The sequence below is a fragment of the Macaca fascicularis genome, chromosome 20 (assembly GCF_037993035.2).
Source record: "Macaca fascicularis isolate 582-1 chromosome 20, T2T-MFA8v1.1".
Classification (NCBI taxonomy): domain Eukaryota; kingdom Metazoa; phylum Chordata; class Mammalia; order Primates; family Cercopithecidae; genus Macaca; species Macaca fascicularis.
Window position 1 is genome coordinate 46,688,815 of NC_088394.1, and position 19,385 is coordinate 46,708,199.

Consider the following 19,385-nt stretch of genomic DNA (forward strand, 5'->3'; position numbering starts at 1 on the left):
CTTTAACTGGACAGTTTCAAGAGGAAAACCAAGAATCCTTGAAGCTCACCATTCTATCTTCTTCTCCAGGTTGTCCAATAACTGCATCACCTACCTAGGGGCAGAAGCCCTCCTGCAGGCCCTTGAAAGGAATGACACCATCCTGGAAGTCTGGTAAGGCCCCTGAGCAGGCCTGCTTTAGCTCTCTGAGCCTCAGTTTTTCTATCTGTAAAATGGAGTGGTGGGAGAGAGGAAAATTTTGAGGATCCTTCTGATTCTCACATTCAGGGAGAATGATTCTGCATGTGAGGGATCTGGTTTTCTGTCTAAGAAGTCTTCACATCTTTAAGTAGGAAGCAATGATTTCATTTTTAAACCTTGACTATTTATTCAGCAACTTCTCTGTTCTGTGAGATAGTGTAGGAATGGGGACGTGGTTGAAGAATGAAAAGAAAAGTCAGCTCCTGCCCTCCTGGGAACTGCATCTGCCTTCACAGGTCAAAGATACTGGATCAGACCTTCTGTGGTTCTGAATGGAGGTTACACAGGTTAGGAGCAGGTTGCACAGTGTATCCAGTTCTCTATAAGAAAGCCATAGTCCTTCATGTATTTGAAAAAAGCAAGAATTGCATTCTTGACAGATTCTTTCGTTGCCTTAAAAACAATGGCCTTGGGAGTCTGGGCAGCTGGGTCCAGTGTTGTGGACTTTCTCTCTGCTGAGCCACAGCTTCAAAGATTTGTTCTTATTTCCAGGGATCTATTTCTCAGACAATAAGTAAAGGTTTTCCCTGGCCTAATGTGCTATAAGTGAATGTTAGTATGTATGTTCCAGGCACTGGGCTAGAGACTAATATTTAAAAGCCAGGACATTTCTTATAAAAAATCTGTATCTCAGGGTTTTCTCAAAAGAGCTGGGAACTCTGGATGCCCATTCATGATTCCAGTAGTTAACCAGAGTACAAGAAGGGCTAAGTCTTCTCAGATGGGCAAACCCACTCTGGCTGACTGCAGATCCACCAAGCCTATTGCCTTAGACCAGGACCCTTTGGCAACTCATTCCCATAAGCTTATCATCCCTGCTTTAAATATGCAGGCCTTGTCTTCTTTCAAAAAGCATACCAAGGCTGCAGCAAATGCAGATATCAAATGATGAAGTTAAACACAAAAGCTTTGCTGGGCGTGGCAGCTCACACCTGTAATCCCAGCCCTTTGGGAGGCTGAGGCAGGAGGATCACTTGAGGCCAGAAGTTCGACATCAGACCTCTTCTCTTAAAAAAAAAAAATTCAGCTGGGTGCGGTGTAGTTCCTAGCTACTCGGGAGGTTGGGATGGAAGGATCCCTTGAACCCAGGAGTTCAAAGCTGCAGTGGGCCACGATTGCATCACCGCACACGCGACAGAATTAGATTCCCGTCTCTTAAGATAATAAAAAATTTAAAAGTGACTTCAAAAATCTATGCTGTGATGGAGAGATTTTTCCTTCTGTAAGATTGTGACATTTCTGTGGCCTATGACATCATCAGGTTCTGGGCAGAGCGTAGGTTTTCTGTTTCTTTGTTTTTGAAACCATTGCTCAGTCCTAAGAAACATCACATTCTGTGTCCTGGGCACTAGCCAACATCAGGTTGATATTTTAAGGGATCTGATGCTATTTGCTGCCTGTTGATGGAACTTGGGAGGGCACCAGGGTTTGCTCATTGCATTCTTGACAGATTCCCTTGTTGCCTTAAAAAGAATCACTGGCCTTGGGGAGTCTGTGGCTGGCTGGGTGCGGTGTTGTGGACTCTCTCTCTCTGCAGAGTCATGGAGCCTTGTTCAGAATGCTTCATGAGCTGCCCTGGTTGACCGAGGGTAAAACGGCCCTGACTTCCCTGCAAGAAACACTGCAGCTGGGCCAGAGGGTCAGCCCATGCCAGGCATGGGTTTAAAAAGTGGAGGCTTTTGTTTGAACGCCCCGCTCTAATTTTGTCCTCACTCAAACCTCTGTTCACTTGATCTCCTTTAGGCTCCGAGGGAACACTTTCTCTCTGGAGGAGGCTGACAAGCTTGGCTGCAGGGACACCAGACTCTTGCTTTGAAGTCTCCGGGAGGATGTTCATCTCAGTTTGTTTGTGAGCAAGCTGTGAGTTCGGGCCCCAGAGGCTGGGTGACATCTGTTGGCAGCCTCTTCAAAATGAGCCCTGTCCTGCCTAACGCTGAGCTTGTTTTCTGGGAACACCATAGGTCACCTTTATTCTGGCAGAGGAGGGAGCATCAGTGCCTTCCAGGATAGACTTTTCCCAAGGCTACTTTTGCCATCGACTTCTTCCCAAGATTCAATCCCAGGATGTACAAGAGGGACAGCCCCTCCTCCACGGTATGGGGCTGGCCTCTACTGATCCTCCCAGGCTTCCATGTGGGTCAGTGGGGCCCATGGATGTGCTTGTTAACTGGGTGCCTGTTGGTGGAGAGGCCTGGACTATCACAAAAGACCCCTTCCCACTGCTCTGATGAAGAGGAGTGCACAGAACACAATTCAGGAAGCAACTTTCTCCATGTCTCCACTCATCCATCCAGGCCATTCCCCATCTCTGGTTCCTTCCCTCCTCCTGGACTCCTGCACACGCTCCTTCCTCTGAGGCTGAGATTCAGAATATTAGTGACCTCGGCTTTGATATTTCACTTACAGCACCCCCAACCCTGGCACCCAGGGTGGGAAGGGCTACACCTCAGCCTGCCCTCCTTTCCGGTGTTTAAGACATTTTTGGAAGGGGACACATGACAGCCGTTTGTTCCCCCAAGACATTCTAGGTTTGCAAGAAAAATATGACCACACTCCAGCTGGGATCACACGTGGACTTTTATTTCCAGTGAAATCAATTACTCTTCAGTTAAGCCTTTGGAAACAGCTCCACTTTAAAAAGCTCCAAATGCAGCTTTAAAAAATTAATCTGGGCCAGAATTTCAAACGGCCTCACTAGGTTTCTGGTTGATGCCTGTGAACTGAACTCTGACAACAGACTTCTGAAATAGACTCACAAGAGGCAGTTCCATTTCATTTGTGCTAGAATGCTTTAGGATGTACAGTTATGGATTGAAAGCTTACAGGAAAAAAATTAAGCCCTTCCTTCTAAGCAAATGTCTTCCTGGATTATTCAAAATGATACATGTCGAAGCCTCTGTAAATTGTCAGATGCTGTGCAAATGTTATTATTTTCAACATTAAGATGTGTGAAAACTGGTTAATATTTGTAAATCACTTTGTTTTATTGTCTTAAGTTTATACTTTTATAGACAACATGGCCGTGAACTTGATGCTGTAAATAATCAGAGGGGAATAAAGTATTGAGTCAAAACAGCCATCTTCCTTGTGACCAAACATTTAAAAATATTCTGGCCAGGCACAGTGTCTCACTACTGTAATCCTATCACTTTGGGAGGCGGAGGTGGGCGGATCACCTGAGGTCGGGGGTTTGAGACCAGCCTGACCAACATGGAGAAACCCCGTCTCTACTAAAAATAGCGGAGGTTGCAGTGAGCCGAGATTACACCACTGCCCTCCAGCAGGGCAACGAGAGTGGAACTCTGTCTCGAATAAATACATAAAATAAAAAATAAAAATATTCCTAAAGCTTATCAAATTTTAAAGCACAATTTTCTACTTGAAGGGGGGGGGGGGAATGATATTTTCAACCCGATCTTGTATAGCTTAAGGCAAAAGCAATTCTTAGAAAATAGCCAGGCAATCAAAACACTTTTGGCTTCAGTTTAGAAAAATTTAACCCAGTGGAGTTTTCAGCTGTGCAGGAGCCGCCCCATACCCAACCTAAAAGGCTGCAACACATGTGAAAAGGCCCCTTGGCTGCCCTGCATTCCCTCAAAGTGGCTCCAGGAGTCTTTAACAGGAGAAAGATGGAGAAGGTTTACCTACGGCTGGCTCTCCACAGCGAGCAGCCTCTCATGCAGGCCTTGTGTTAAAATAATGCTTAGCTGCGTTTAATGAGCAAGGGATCAGGTGGTCGCCCAGCAAGGTGAAATGCTACTTCCCTGAAATTTCTCTTTAAATTTCTCTTATAAGGAAACTGCGATTGCATTTGTGCGTGTCTGGTTTACTCGGTGTTGCGGCATCTCCCTGGACCCTGTGTGGGAATGTGTCTGTGGGTTTTCTTTGTGATTGGTGCCGTGTTCTGCCCAGACCATTGTTTCTAATATAGCAGATCAGGAGGAAGGTGGCGATGAGTCTCCTTTCGCTGAGGTGAACCCACAGCAGCCCATTTGCATAGCACTATATTGGGTTGTCAATTTGTCATCTTTAAATTCATTCAGCAATGAGGTCAGGCATGGTGGCTCAAGCCTGTAATCTCAGCACTTTGGGAGGCTGAGGCAAGTGGATCACTTGAGGTCAGGAGTTCAAGACCAGCCTGGCCAACATGGAGAAACCCTGTCTCTACTAAAAATAGAAGAAGAAAAAAATAAGTTAGCTGGGTGTGGCAGCGCACGCCTGTAATCCCAGCTACTTGGGAAGCTGAGGCAGGAGAATCGCTTGAATCTTAGAGGAGAAGGTTGCAGTGAGCTGAGATCATGCCGCTGCACTCCAGCCTGGGCGACAGAGCGAGACTGTCATAAATTAATTAATTCATTAATTCAGCAATGATTTATCAACCAGTTATATAAGGACGACCAGTGGATGGACAAAACAGACATGGTCCTCAAGGTGCTTAGGTGAGGGTAGAGGGAGAGGCAGGCAGAAAACAAGTCAGTTGAAAAAGATATGAAAAAATCTTCAGCCAGGCACTGTGGCTCATGCCTGTAATCTCAGCACTTTGGGAAGCCGAGACGGGCAGATCACTTGAAGTTGGGAGTTCGAGACCAGCCTGGCCAACATGATGAAAACCCGTCTCTACTAAAAATACAAAAATTAGCCGGACATGGTAGCAGATGCCTGTAATCTAGCTACTTGGGAGGCTGAAGCAGGAGAATTGCTTGACCCCGGGAGGCAGAGGTTGCAGTGAGCTGAGGTCACACTACTGCACTCTAGCCTGGGCAACAGAGCAAGACTCTATATCCAAAAAAATAAAAAAAAAAAGTCTTCAGGCTGTTGAGGGCCTGGTCCGAGACAGGTTGTCTGAGGAGGTGCCAGGTAAGCTGTGTCCCCAAGAATGAGAAAGATATGGCCAAGCAAAGAGTGAGAGGGAACAAGGGAGCATTCTAGTCATGGGGGACAAGCAGTACAAAGACCCTCGTGGGGGAAGGAGCCTGGTATGCATGGTAGGCTCAATAGTCACTCCCAAAGATACGTAGATTCTAATTCCCGGGACCCTGGGAATGTTGCCTTACATGGCAAAAGGGACTTTGGAGGTGGGATTCAGTTAAGGGTCTTGAGATGGAAAGATTATCCTGGATTACCTGGATGGGCCTTAAATGCAATCGCAGTTTCCTTATAAGAGAAATTTAAAGGACAATGTAAAGCAAAGGGAAATATGACACCAGAGAAGAAAGCAATGTGATCACCAAATAAGATGCTACACTCCTGGCTTTGAAGGTGGAGGAAGGTGCCATGAGCCAAGGATTGCAGCTCTAGAAGGTGAAGAAGACCAGGAAATAGATTATCCCCTAGAACCTCCGCAAGCAGCATAGCCCTGCCTGCCTTGGCTCCAGCCCATTTTGGACTTCTGACCTCCAGGACTATAGGGGAATAATTTGTGTCATTTCCTGCAGCAGCCGTAGGAAACTAATACACTATGTTGGAGGCAAGCTAAGGGAAAGGTGTCACTAGATGAGTTTGCAGAGGTAGGTAGGGCCAGTTCAGGAAAGGTGTCACTGGCCACAGTCAAGAGTTTGGTCTTGATCTTGGAATAACATCAAGGCCTTGGAAAGTTCTAAGCAGGGGAGATGTGAACCAATTTACAGTTAAAGAAGACCTTCTTTGCTCCTGGGTGGAGATGGGACAGGAATATGTAGGGGTGGGGATGGGAGGCAGAAGAAGTAGGGAGGCTGCCTCAGAGCTATTGCAGGTGAGAGGCGGTTGGCAGTGGAGGTGGAGAAAAGAGGATGGATTCCAGAGACATTCTGGAGGTAGATTCCCAAGAGCCTACGAATGGGTTGGATGGGAGGGATGAGGGAATGGCAGACATCAAGGATGACTCATAGATTTCTGACTTGAGAAACTGGGGGCTTGGGAATGTTGGGTAGGAAACCAGTTTGGAAGTGGGAGGGAGTTCTGTTTTGAATTGTCAAGTTTGAGACACCGAAATGGAGAAGTTAAGTGGAGACGTCAAAAGATGGTGTGAATTTGGAGCTCATGGGAAAGGTCACAGCCAGAGGTAACAGCGTGGGCGTCCTTAGTGTCAAACTGAGAATGGGGCCCTTGAGTCTGGATGACATGAGCTAGAAAGAGATTATGGAGAAAGAAGAGGTCAAGAGGGCCTAGGTAAGATGGTACTGAGATCTTGATATGTGATTCCTAGTAGAGTTCAGAATAGGAGAAATTCCCTAATTTTCAAAAGTCCAGCAGATACCACCAAAAGCCTCCTGGGCCAGTGTAGGGAACTAGGGAAGTAGGATCTTGATTGTAAGCTTCTCTGATAGAAAAGTTACCTGAAAGGTACATGCTCATGGCCAGAAGTTTATCCATGAGCAGACAGATTCCAGTTTTGCAGCCAAGAATACATAATTCTCATGCACAGAAAAACAAGGTATTAGAGCAGAATTTTAAAAACAGCCTCAGACTTTCATAATATTCACCACCATCCCAGAAGAAAAAGGATGCCAATCTGAGGGCCCTTCCCTCCCCATAGCACCAAACAAAAAGCTGAAATGAATACACCCCACAGAAATGTGAGAGGTGGAGTCATATTCCAAGCGGCTGAGCTGAGGCTAACCCTTCATTCCATTATTGTACCAGGACAGCTTCAAGCCTCCTTCTTCACTCGGGTGAGTGGTCCAGCTCAGTGTGTGAGGCGCCCAGTACTCAGGGCAATGCCTGGCAGTGCCTGGGCACAAGAGAATGCGCTGCCTCAGGCCCTGGGTGGAGGGTTCCAGGTGAACTGTAAGGTCATAAAGGACATTTCCCCTGGAGAATCACAGGCAGAGATCACAGCAGGGAAGACCGGCAATCCAGGTTCTTTGATTGGCTTCCCTTGGACAGTTTTTTTCCCTCTAAATTTAATCACAACCTATTATTATTTCCTGAACAATCCACAGATCCAGTCCCCTAAGCATCACCACTCCCCTGATCACTCACCCTGAAAATGCTTCTTTTCAGGAGTGCTACATCTCTTTCTGCTTTGTAACAACTTATCTCTTGATATCTTCAGTTCCACATCCCCTTGCACCCCTCCCTCTCTCCTCCTCTGCCTCCACCCCCAGGAAACAAGGGGTTCCCTTTGGGATCCATCCTTGCCTGGGTTACTGCATCAGTCTCCCTGTTACTGCCTTTGATATGAAGCGTGAACCTATTAAAACATAAGTCAGATCAGCCACTGCTCTGATGTAAACTCTCCAGGACTTCTTGTCTGGTACAGGGTAAAAGTCAAGGTCTCATCTGACTTGGACCTGCTGTGTCCTCTCTGGCCTCCCCTTTGCCACTCATACCTGTTCTCTGGGCTCCAACCTCACTGGCTTCTTTGCTGTTCCCTGAGCATACCAGGCACATTGCTGAGGACACCTGGCACATTGCTGCTTCCAGACGTCTGCACTCACCTGTCCCCTCCTATGAGAACACTGTTCCCTGAGACGGTGGTGTGGTTGGCTTCTTCACTGCCTTCGGGTCTTAGTTCAAATGCCACCTACATGAGGTAGTCCTTCCCTGAACGATCTACCTAAATAGCAGTTTCCAATCACTGCCTACCCTCCTTTGTATTGTCTTCTGTGCATGAACGACCTGACACGTGGTCAGTTTTCCCTTCCCCTAGAATGTCAGCTTCTGGAGAACAGGAACCATGCTCACTGCAGTGTCCTCAGAGTCTACAAAGGTGCCTAGCACATAGTAGGTGCTCAGTACATATTTGTTGAATGAAGGAAGGATCCACTTTCTTTATTAAACGGGGCAGAAACTAGAAGTTGGGGCAGCTTATGAGTCACCCTGGCCGGGCACGGTGGCTCACACCTGTAATCCCAGCACTTTGGGAGGCTGATGTCAGGAGATCGAGACCATTCTGGCTAACACGGTGAAACTTCGTCTCTACTAAAAAATACAAAAAATTAGCCGAGTGTGGTGGCGGGTGCCTGTAGTCCCAGCTACTCAAGAGGCTGAGGCAGGAAAATGGCGTGAACCCGGAAGGCGGAGCTTGCAGTGAGCCGAGATTACACCACTGCACTCCAGCCTGGGCGACAGAGCAAGACTCTGTCTGAAAAGAAAAAAAAAAAAAAAAAAAAAAAAAGAACGAGTCACCCTTTTTCTGACATCGTTTCTGTCTCCTTTCTAAGGGAGGAAGATTCCCTGGGACATGGAACAATCCCTAATGCATCAACTGCCCAAAATGGGATCCAGATGTAGCAGAGAGTTCCCTTTAATAAAGAGCTTTCTGTGTGTGTTTTAAAAATCAAACATAGAAATTATTTGTCATTGATACCAGCAAATAGCTCAAATGGGAGAGCATGGATTTATAGTTCAGCTGGATTAGTTTAAAGATGATTAAAGTAATCCCCTTTATCTTATCAAAAAGAGCTTTTAGGTGGTCAGAGTAAAAGTCCTCAGACAGAATGTTCAGTCGCACTTGGAATTTCCCTTCCCTAAGAGATAAGCACATCTCAGAGATGGAAGACCTCAACCTGTCATCCATGGATCAAAACACTGTGCTGGGCTACCGTGGAGAAAGCGCCTGTGACGTATCCTTGCTTGTGTGGATACCTGGTCCAGTTAGCCCCTTGGCCCAGTGTTCATTCTGAATGCCCATATTCACAGGATTGGTGGGAAATGGCTGGAGCCATGGGAGGTTGGATGGACATCTGGGAGTTGCCATTTACTAAGATGGGGAGTGCAGAGGGATTGCAGGGGGTGCTGGTGGGGAATATCAGGAGTTCGCTTCTGGCTGTGTTGAGTGGAGATGCTGAGAAGGTGGTAGGATATAAAAGAGACATCAAATTTGGAGAGAATGCAAATAGGAGGCACCCCATGGTAGGCACTGGGAAGCATGGAGCAGAGTCTAGTCAATAACCATGACTGGTGCTACTGAGCAGGTTTCCTTGAGTCCTGACCATGTGTTGTTACTCTATGCCCCATGCCCCTACGAGGCTACCTGGAGTTTACCATCCTCCGCGGGGAAAGCGCCATTCAATTCAATAGTTTTATGTTAGGTTCCTGCTGTGTGCAATGACAGAACGACATAAGACAGCTTAGTATCAGTGTTAGGTCAGGCACAGTGGCTTATGCCTGTAATCCCAGCACTTTGGGAGGCCAAGGCAGGAGGATCTCTTGAAGCCAAGAGTTCAAGACCAGCCTGGGCAACGTGGTGAGACCCTCATCTCTACTCAAAAGAGAAAAGTTAGCTGGGCATGGTGGTGTGTACCTGTAGTCTCAGCTACTTGGGAGACTGAGGTGGGAGGATCACTTGAGCCCAGGAGACAGGGCTGCAGTGAGCTATGATTGTGCCACTGTACTCCAGCCTGGGCAACAGAGTCAGACCCCATCTCAAACAAGAAACAAGAACCAGCGTTATGTTCCCTGCAAAACCCTTCAAAAGCTTCCCATTGCTCTTGGGATGGAGGACAACCCCTATCCTTGGCTCCCAAGGCCCTTTTGTGCCCTCATTGTCTGTGCTCTGCCTGTTCCAGTTTCTTCAACAGGTCATGCACTTTCCTGTTCCCTATTTCTGGAGTGTTCACCCTCACTCCTGCCTGCCAGTTATCTTTCCCATCTCATCTCAAAGGTGACTTCCTCAAACAGGTCTTCCCTGAGTGGCCAACCTCCCTTTAGGCATGCTCAGAGAGATTCTTCTTCTGAGGCTTATCACAGCTTTAATTAAGTAAGTGATCATCTAATGAGTATTTTAGTTTGCATTTTTTTGCCAGAGGGAGGGTGCTATCTCTCTTGTGCATTGCTGTTTCCTGGTACCTGCTCAATAACTCAACCACTAGTTCCATGAACTCAGGACCAGGTTGGATGGAAGAGGCTGTGGGGTGGTGGATTGAGAGAGGTCATTAGTGAGGGCTGGAGCCCTCTGAGAAGACATGTCTGTAAAGGACTTTGACTAGGTCCTCCATGAAGGGAGGATTTGGAAGGCAGAGAGGATGAGCATTTCAGTTGGGGAATCCATTTTTAACAGAGGTGGAAAGAGCCTTGGCTTGGAATCAGGGTGTCGGCCCATCTCCTGAGTGACAGGGGGCTAGTAATTTACCGTCTTTGGGCCTTCATCTCCCATCTGTAAAGTGAGAGGCTGGTTTACCAAAGACTGCAAATAATAGCACCATGACACTATCTCCCCATCTCATCCCCTGGCAGACATCTCTCTTCCCTGTGAGCCTGAATACAAGTTCAGAATTAGCTTTAACGCAATGTTCTAGGCAGCCATTCCCAATTGATAGGAAACGATAATTGAGATAAGCCCTATTTGTCAGGCTTGACTTGGATGAAGATCCCTTAGATGTTGTCAGGCCCCGGCACTGAGTCAGTGAACATATGACAGGACAGACCCTGGGGAAGAAAGCCCTATGGAAGTAGAGACCTCAGCAGCACCAAACGCCATCAACAGAAAGGACACAAAAATGGGCCGGGCACGTTGGCTCATGCCTGTAATCTCAGCACTTTGGGAGGCCGAGGCAGGCAGATCACTTGAGGTCAGGAGTTTGAGGCCAGCCTGGCCAATATGGTGAAACCCCGTCTCTACTAAAAATACAAAAATTAGCTGGGCATGGTGGCAGGCGCCTGTAATCCCAGCTACTTGGGAGGCTGAGGCAGGAGAATCTCTTGAACCTGGGAGGCGGAGGTTGCAGTGAGCTGAGACCGCGCCACTGCCCTCCAGCCTAGGCAACAGAGCAAGACTCTGTTTCAAAACAAACAAACAAACAAACAAAAAACCCCAGCAGCAACAACAACAAAAACAAAAAGAAGGGACATGAAAATATTCCAGTCCAGAGTGACAAACTCAAATGCCTTAAGGGACCAGTGGATGTAGATCATGCAGATAAGAGAAGTGGTCCCAGCCGTAGCATGAGAATGTTTGCCTTGCCTAAAAGGACCACAAATCTCTCTCCTTTACATTCTTTTCTCTTTCCTCCTTCTTATTGTATGGGTTAGGCAAAACCAAATTTCAGCTGAAATTTTCTTCCAGACAGTTGGACTGTGACCTCAGAGTCCTTCCAGCTTTGTTGGAGAATAAAGATGTAGAGGAGAACGGTGTTGCCTAAGGCCACACAAGCCAGGCCTGTTGATTTCCAACTTATGGCTTCCTTTGGCAGTGTGGTCGTGAAGCTTGGAATACAGGAAGATAGGGGTGACAAAAGAGGGACAGGAGTAGAAAGAGGCTTAGGTTTTCAAAAGATGCTCATTTCATTTTGGATGACTATGGCAGGGAAGAGTGGTGGCCTGTCTACTGCTACTGTTACTCGTCACTCATGTGACTGCTTTTATGTATTCATTGGTTTAAATTCCCTGGATCTCCAGAAACATGTTACTTTCCACTGGGGGAAATTTGTGTCATGGTTAAACACACACATACACACACACACACCCCTCCTCCTTTCTCAGTGTTAATCACCTTCTCCTATAATTAGCACTTAAAATGTCAAAGGAGAAGAAATTAATTAACAGGAGTATCCAGTGCAGCAAGGCTCTGGGACCGATTATAAAAAGCACTTCCTTAAATATTTTGAGTACTTTTGGGAATCAGAAGCCTCCCTTCTAATTGAAAGATCCTTAACTACACCCTAAGTCCTGGCTGGTGGCCAGGGGTGCAGGGCTGAGTGAGGCGGCGTGTGGAAATCCCTTCTTCACCATCCTTGGGAAAATTCCCTCCTAACTGGGATAGGTGGCAACAGAGGTTCGGAAACAGCAAGCGTCCCAGGCTGAATCTGCGGGGGAGGAAGAGATGAACCTTTCCTGAGCTGGTACTGCGTGCCAGAAACTTTAACTCAGTATTTTGCCACAATCCTATAAGACAACCGATACTATGATCTCCATTTTACAGATGAGGACATTGAGGCACAGCGTGGTTGTGACTTCCCCGAGTCACGCAGCCACTGAATGAAAGCGCCAAAGATTCAAAGTGAGGTCTGATTCTAAAGCTTTGCTCTCTCACGGCATCCTGGAATCCTATTCCCAACCTTCATCTGGACTCTCAACCCAGCCCAAACCTAAGCGTCTACAGTTTTGACAGCTGAGGCAGGAGCACGGGAGGTGGAGCTGGTGACAGCGCAGCGCCCCGCCCCGCCCCGTCTCCGGCACCAGCCAATGGTGACGCGGCACCCACAGCCTTTCGCCCAATCAGCTTGAGCTTCCCGCCTCCATCCCCCGCTCTTCTCCGCCCCGCCCCTCCGCTTTCCCTTTGGTTCCACCGAGCTTGACAGAGCGGAAAGTCCCTTCGGCCGGCGCCGGGCCGGCAGCCATTGGAGGAAGGTCTGTCACAGGGAGGCCCAATCAGGGCCCGCTCAAGAGAGCAGCTCGGCCTGCGATTGGCCAGCGCGGCGTCTGCCCCCTCCGCCCCCGCTCCCTCCCTCTCCTCTGGGCGGTTCGGAGGCGGGGCAGGTGGGGGCGGGCCCAGGTAGCAGGTTCGGCTGCGCGGGGGCCGCGCGTCGGAGGTAAATACTAGGGCGGTGGGTGTGGGGCGCCGGGGCCGGCCCGGGACGCAGGCTGGGGAGCCGGGGCGAGGGGCGACGCCCCGCCGCCCGAGGTTAGTGAGTGAGCGGGCGGCGGGCGGCGGGCGGCGGGCGGCCGGATCCCCTCGGCGCAGCCACCCGGCCTCAGGGCGTCCGGAGCCGCTGCGGCGACCGTCGGGCCCTCGGCGCCGGCCCGTTAGTTGCCCGGGCCCGAGCCGGCCGGGCCAGTGGGGTGCCGAGCACGCTGACGTCAGCCCGGGCTTCCCCACCCCCGGGGCTTCCCCATCCCCCGAGGCTTCCCGGGAGGGCTCCGAGTCCGGGGAGCGTGCCGGGTCTCCACCGTCGGGACCCTCGGAGGAGAGAGGACTTGGGGCGGGAGTCGCGCGGGACACTGTCCCCCTCCTCGCCCCCCACCCCATTTACAGATGGGGAGACTGAGGCACAGGCCGCTGGCGGGCCCCGACGGCCACGGTTGGCCTCAGGAGCTCGGGGCTGTGATTCCTACCGTCCGCGCCGCGGGGCGTATGCAGCGATCGATTTTGCGGGTGTTGGTGGCTCCCGTCCAGAAATCGCAGTCGGGGTTCTGGCCTCGTTAATGGCGTGTTCTGCTTTTTCTTTCAGTTTCCCCCTTTCCAGGGTGAGGATGGTTCTACACAGCCACCTGGAGTTCCTTAGTTGAAAGGTGCGCCCTGTTGTGACAGGTATTCTTTCTTTATGTTTTTCTTTCATGTTAACAATGGTGGGGGGGGGGGGGGGTGGCGGAAGGGGGGCGGAAGGGAAGTCATGAAATCTTGAGGAAGATGGTGTTGAGTTTGGTACTCAGCTGGGTCAGCTGCCGGTTATTCATGCACTTGGCATCGTTTCTTTTCCACCCCTTGGCATTTGAATGTTTTAGGATAGTTGTCATCTTCCAACCACCAAGCCTGTGGCCTTGCAATCTCCCAGCCCCCATCATCCCCGCCACTTTCTTTTCTCCAGTTTTTCCTGGAAAGTTGTATCCTTAGCTCAGCTGAGGAGCATGCCTACCTTGCTTTTGAATATGGTCTAGAGATCTTAATAGGATTGTTCATTTTGCAATCATTGGCTCTCAGAGAAGCACCCAGGCCTTGAGAGGGTGTTCATTTGATTGTTGGCTTTCTACACACCCCCTCATGCCCCAAGTAGATTGAATGGCCTTAAGAATTTAGCCTGCCATTCCCCACTGAGTAGTGGGTGGATTTGAAGTAGAACAGTATTAGGAGAAAATGATTTGCTGGAAATTCTTATTGAAGTTCATGTACTCTGGATGTCGATAACACCCAGAACATTCTCTAATATTCTGCTGCAAAATTGTATAGTATTCTTGCAAATAAACCTTCCTTTGGGTGGTAAGTTTTGTGAGAAGCAGATAAGACTTGTTGTATAAAGCAACAACTAACATTAAGCAGCAATAATTTTTGTAGTCTGGCACACCTAAACTGTGGTTTTGTTTGATTTAAGGAAGTCTCCAGCACAAGGAGAGAGAAAGGAATACTTATGTTGTTTATCGAACTATTAGTATTTTGTTCCTGATTTTCACACTATGATCTTAAATTAGTTTTTTTTTTTTTTTCCATTGGTTGAACAGAATTTCTAAGTAGATACATGCTAGTGAGGCTCTAGGAAGCTAGTTTCAAATAAACCTCAAAACAACTTGGTTTCGTAATTGTGAAATTTTCTGTATTTGTTTCTTATATGTGTAACAATGAAGTGGTTTAGCATGATTTCATTTTATCCAGAGAATTAGTGAAGTTTTAGGCAAAATTCATTAAATGTTCCCAATTCCTTAGTCTTTTTCTTTTCTCTTTCTCTTGTTTTAATCCCTTAAACAGGAGGAGGAAATGCAATTTTGTTTTCACTGTTGGCACTTGAGTCTTTCATTCATTTCTCCGTATTCAGTGCCTAGCATATGCCAGGCTCTCGTGTGGGCACTGGATAATATAAAAATGAAGGACTTGGGGAATTCACAGTTTGGCAGTGGAGTGGCTAGGTTTAACACTAGAGAGGCAGCAGTATTCCGTGTTCCGGCGGGAATATGCAGATGTGAGAGGCTTTGCTTTTCTTTTAACCTTATAAATCCCACTTATATTAGGGACTGTGTACTTGTGACACAAGTTAGTCATTGAGGAAAATTAAAACGGACTCAGTCTTTTTTTCTGGCCACGGAATCTCTGTATCCCTATTCTTTAGCTGTTTAGAAATATAACAACTTTGTCTTTTAGTGAGAGGTGTTCTTTTTTAAAAGAGTAATCATTCTAGCTATCCAGAAGCTTTTGGGAAAAGGCCCACATGTCTTCTTTCTTTGGTGTCCACGCTGACCTTCCTACCTCTTTGCCATTGGTAATTAGGGGCAGAATTAAGTATTGTAATTTTTATTCTAATTTAGGTAGCTTCCTTTTTAGAACAAGCAGGATATCTCAAGAGATGCAAAAAGCTCTTGAATTGGATCTGTCTTTGTGAGATCCTTATGAACAATATAACCTGATAACTTGAGAATCAGAAAGACACTGTATCTTCTGGATAAGTTAACCATTGTTAGTTTTCTGTTGCTACTGATGTTCATTTGTAGTATATGTTGCCTTTCAGAATGTGGTAATTGTAATCTTTAACATTTTCATGTAAAGCTTATTTCCTGATCATCTTTCCATTGCCTTCATGGAAAATTGATAAATATTTGTGCCTTCCAACCCTCATCTTGGTTTAATGACTTTATCTTAATACAAGTAAGTTCCCCTTTACTTAGAATCCAGACCATCAACAGGCTCAGATAACCAGAAATGTTTTCAAATCTATGTGAACCTGAACTGTTCTCCTTCTTCAGTGTCCCCAAAGGAAAGGCCTTGTGTTCAACATGGCTTTAGGGTTAAACATATTACTGTGTTTCAACTCGTTGGTAATTTTCATTCAGTATTTATTAGCAGGATATTCATAATCACACAGTTATCCAGCCTGAAGAAAGACAGTATTTAGATGAGTCATTTGTGATATACTCACTCAAAGTGATTCAACCTGCAAAGTAATAAGAGAATACAAATGAAAATTTCTCCCTTCACACTGACCCCTCATCCCCACCTGCCCTACAGTGACTTTGAATTTAGCTGTGCTTCTTTTTCCTTCCGTTGTCTTACTGTTCCCTAGGCCTTTACTTAAAGGCAGAAGCTGAGTGAATGTGGATTGATGTTTTTTGTTGTTGTTGTTGTTGTTGTTCTTTCCTTTTTTTTTTTTTTGAGACAAGGTCTTTCTCCGTCACCTAGGCTGGAGTGCAGTGACGTGATCATAGCTCACTTCAGCCTGGACCTCCTGGGCTCCCGATCCTCCCATCCTCCCGAGTAGCGGGGCCCACAGGCATACACCACCACACCCTGCTAATTTTATCTTCTTTGGTTTTTTTTTCTTGCTTTTGGGACAGGCTCTCATTCTGTCGCCCAGGTTGGAGTGCAGTAGCGCTATCACAGCTCACTAAAGCCTTGAACTCCAGGGCTTAAGGGATGCTCCCACCTCAGCCTCCAAAGTGCTGGGATTACAGGAGTGAGCCACTGTGCCTAGCCTAGATGATGTAGTTTTCACTATCTAACTCTGTACTGAAAGCATAAAAAATACCAAACTAACAAACCAACCTTCTTGATGATAAATAACTCATTTACAATGTGATTTAGATCTTTCCCTTCATAGTGTGTTGAGTCAGTGTTTACTGCTTGGGGTACCTAAGACTTTAACTATTTAACTACTGTGCACATCCCAGTGAAAGTAGAATGTTGGCATTATGTTCACCTCTATAGTGGGGAGAAATGTATGTTAGCATATTTTTATTGTAATACTGGTATTTTGAGTACTATATATACACACACACACACACATATATGAGTGTGTGTGTATATATATACACACACATACATATATATACAAACATACATATATATATATGAGTGTGTGTGTATATGTGAGAGAGTACGTGACAGGGTCTTGCTTTTTCACCCAGGCTGAAGTGCAGTGGTGGGATCATGGCTCACTGCAGCCCTTCCCTCCAGGACTCAAGCCATCCTCCCACTCAGCCTCACAAGTATCGGGGACTACAGGCACATGCCATCACACCTGGCTAACTTTTGTACTTTTTGTAGAGATGAAGTTTCACTATGTTGCACAGGTTGGTCTCGAACTCCTGGGCTCAACCTGTTCACTCACCTTGGCTTCCCAAAGTGTTGGGATTACGGGCGTGAGTCACCGCGCCTGGCTGAGAATATTAATGATCATTCAGTTTATTGCCTTGTATATCTCTAGGCTCGAGCTGTGAAGTTTCCCATTCAACTTTCTCTATCAGTTACAATGAAGAGAATCAATTTTTAATCAGATAGTTTCAAACCTGTTCTTAATGTATTCTTTCTGAAAGAGGAAAGGCTGTATCCTTTATTTTTGGATAATGCTTTTGAAATATTTGATAACTTGCACTTGACTGTTCTAGTTGTCTAACATGACCCATCGTGTTACTAAGTCTAAGCTCATTTCCACTTGTGCTCATGAAAGTTAGGGAAAAAGTTACTGCTCCTTGTAGAGTTCACTTTAAAATATGGTACTTGAAAGCTATTGTTTATTACCCAAAGCATTTTCATAAACCTAGCAGTTACATCAATTTTTACTGTGGATTCCCTCCCTTAAATTATTTCAGAAAGCAAGCTTATAATCAAATTTATTTAACCTAGTGTCCCAATGCACATGTAGTAATTTAGTTTTGTCTTAATAATAGATTATTAGCACTAATGATTTTTATTTTAAATTGTGACATGAATAGTTAAGCTAGAGGACCAATAGAGTAGGAGCTGCTGGTATAAAGCAATAATTAAGATTCAAGGAAGTTTCTGATTGTAATATTTGAAGACATTAATCTTAGGAATTTTAAAAAGGAATTTCTTTTCAAAATAGAATTGCTTTACCCTTTTCAAAAAACTTTTGGTCCAAAAAATCTGAATATATTTTAAAGAGAACCAAAACCACAGCTCAGTGTTTTGGATGTTGCTTTTTGACTATCATAACCTTCTGGAAGTGACCAAAATATCTATTCAGTAAACCTTATGTGCGCTTTGCTCCGAAAGACCCTTTAAGAATGTATGCGTACCTCTTTTCACGATTGTTGCTTTGTTTTTCAAACACACAAACATGTTTCACCACCTGGCTTCTCAGAACTGATTTGAAGCAGTAAGTTGAAAAGCAACAAGGCCGTAAAAGGAGTCAAATGCATACAGCAGGAAACCACAGAAAATGGCTGATTGCAAGGGAAAACTCTAGACAGTAGATCTGTAGAAAGCATTCGTGACCTCAGGAAGCATAAGGTACAGCCTTTTAACAAAATAACAGCCTTGCAGATCAAGAGTTATGCAAAATAATTTACAGTCATAATGATACATCAACGATCAAGAAAAAACTAAGGACATTTTCTTGTGGAAAGTGTTGACCTGTTAAAAGCATTTTGGTCAAAAAGAACCAACACTTCAGTTTGGTCCTTTAAAGGAATAGAACCAAACTGAGGGGTTGGGTAGCTGTTTGGGCAGCCCTTAAAAGGAGTTTTGTTTATATGGTGTCAAGATAGAGGTTTCCACAGGTGTCTTATGTAAGTGGCAGATATGAATTGATACCATTCTTGCTGAAGTAGACAGTGCCCTCAAGTGGAATGAAAACACACACACCACAAAGAAGAAGAAAAAAAAGAGAACCACTTCATGCTACCTCTGCCTTTACCCTCACTGAGTGTTACACAGATAGTTCAGTCAGGTTGGTTTGAAGGGGGTGCCTAAGCTGTATCCTGTCTTGGCTAAACCACATGTCTCACGCTGTCTTGTAGAGGGAGAGACTTTTAAAAACGTTACCATTATGGAATACTTCATTATCTAGCAGTGCTTTCTAAAAGAAGCGTTCCTCTGTGTATAGATTTGCCAGGTTGTTTGATCATTAAGTGATTAAATCTAAAATTTGGTTCTTTAGTTTTAGGAGTATTTATTTCTGAATTGCTAGAATAAAATAAATATGATAGTGCTATCAATTGCAGCCATTATCCAGAATAATGGAAATGGATACCTCTATCTCAAGGAAGGATGAAATAAGTACTGTATTTGGAAACCAGATAGCCACATTCTTATGACAGGGATACCTGGGAACTATTGTTTTCAGCAGAAAATTAATTAAAATAATAAAGTAAAGTCTCAGTTTGAATTAATGAAATTGTGTAGTTTTTTAACCATCAGTTAAAATAGGTTTGAGAATAAGGCTACTTCATTGGAAAGATTATTATTCTTGTAAAAATTTTAAATGAGGACCAGGGCAGTTGCTCATGCCTGTAATCCTAGAACCTTGGAAGGCCAAGGCGGGAGGATCACTTGAGCCCAGGAGTTTGAAGCTGCAGTGAGCTATCATCACACCACTGTACTCAAGCCTGAGTGACAGAGCAAGATGCTGTCTCAATAAATAAATAAAATAAATGAAAATTTGAAAAAGAAATCATAGAAATAAATTAGAATGCAATTATATCATGATATTCTCTTGCTCTGTGGTACAAGTTTTGATGCTACAAAATTGATTTTTAAAATATTTGTAATATAGTCACATTATAATATCTGATATTTGCGATTTGAGAAATTAGATGATAATTATGATTAATGTGATGAACAT

The 19,385-nt window shown here is 45.6% G+C and overlaps 2 protein-coding genes across 20 annotated transcripts in view; both read left to right on the forward strand.

The window, feature by feature from the left end:
- NOD2 (nucleotide binding oligomerization domain containing 2) overlaps positions 1-3,313 on the forward strand; it is a 64,368-nt gene extending 61,055 nt beyond the window's left edge. For 11 of the 16 annotated variants that reach the window (XR_012429120.1, XR_012429121.1, XM_074027554.1 and 8 more), the window contains 2 exons: positions 70-153; positions 1,984-3,313. Coding sequence is in view for 14 of the 16 variants with exons in the window: in XM_074027554.1 (XP_073883655.1) it covers positions 70-153; positions 1,984-2,056 (157 nt within the window). In the remaining 2 variants the exon portion in view is untranslated. The remainder of the gene's footprint in view (positions 1-69; positions 154-1,983) is intronic. The other 5 variants (XM_065537705.2, XM_074027557.1, XM_074027553.1 and 2 more) reach the window with 1 other exon arrangement.
- A 9,319-nt stretch (positions 3,314-12,632) lies between these two features.
- CYLD (CYLD lysine 63 deubiquitinase) overlaps positions 12,633-19,385 on the forward strand; it is a 58,290-nt gene continuing 51,537 nt past the window's right edge. The window contains exons 1-2 of one of the 4 annotated variants that reach the window (XM_045381710.3): positions 12,633-12,784; positions 13,332-13,411. The gene's annotated coding sequence lies outside the window, so the exon portion shown is untranslated. The remainder of the gene's footprint in view (positions 12,785-13,331; positions 13,412-19,385) is intronic. The other 3 variants (XM_065537708.2, XM_015443064.4, XM_065537709.2) reach the window with 3 other exon arrangements.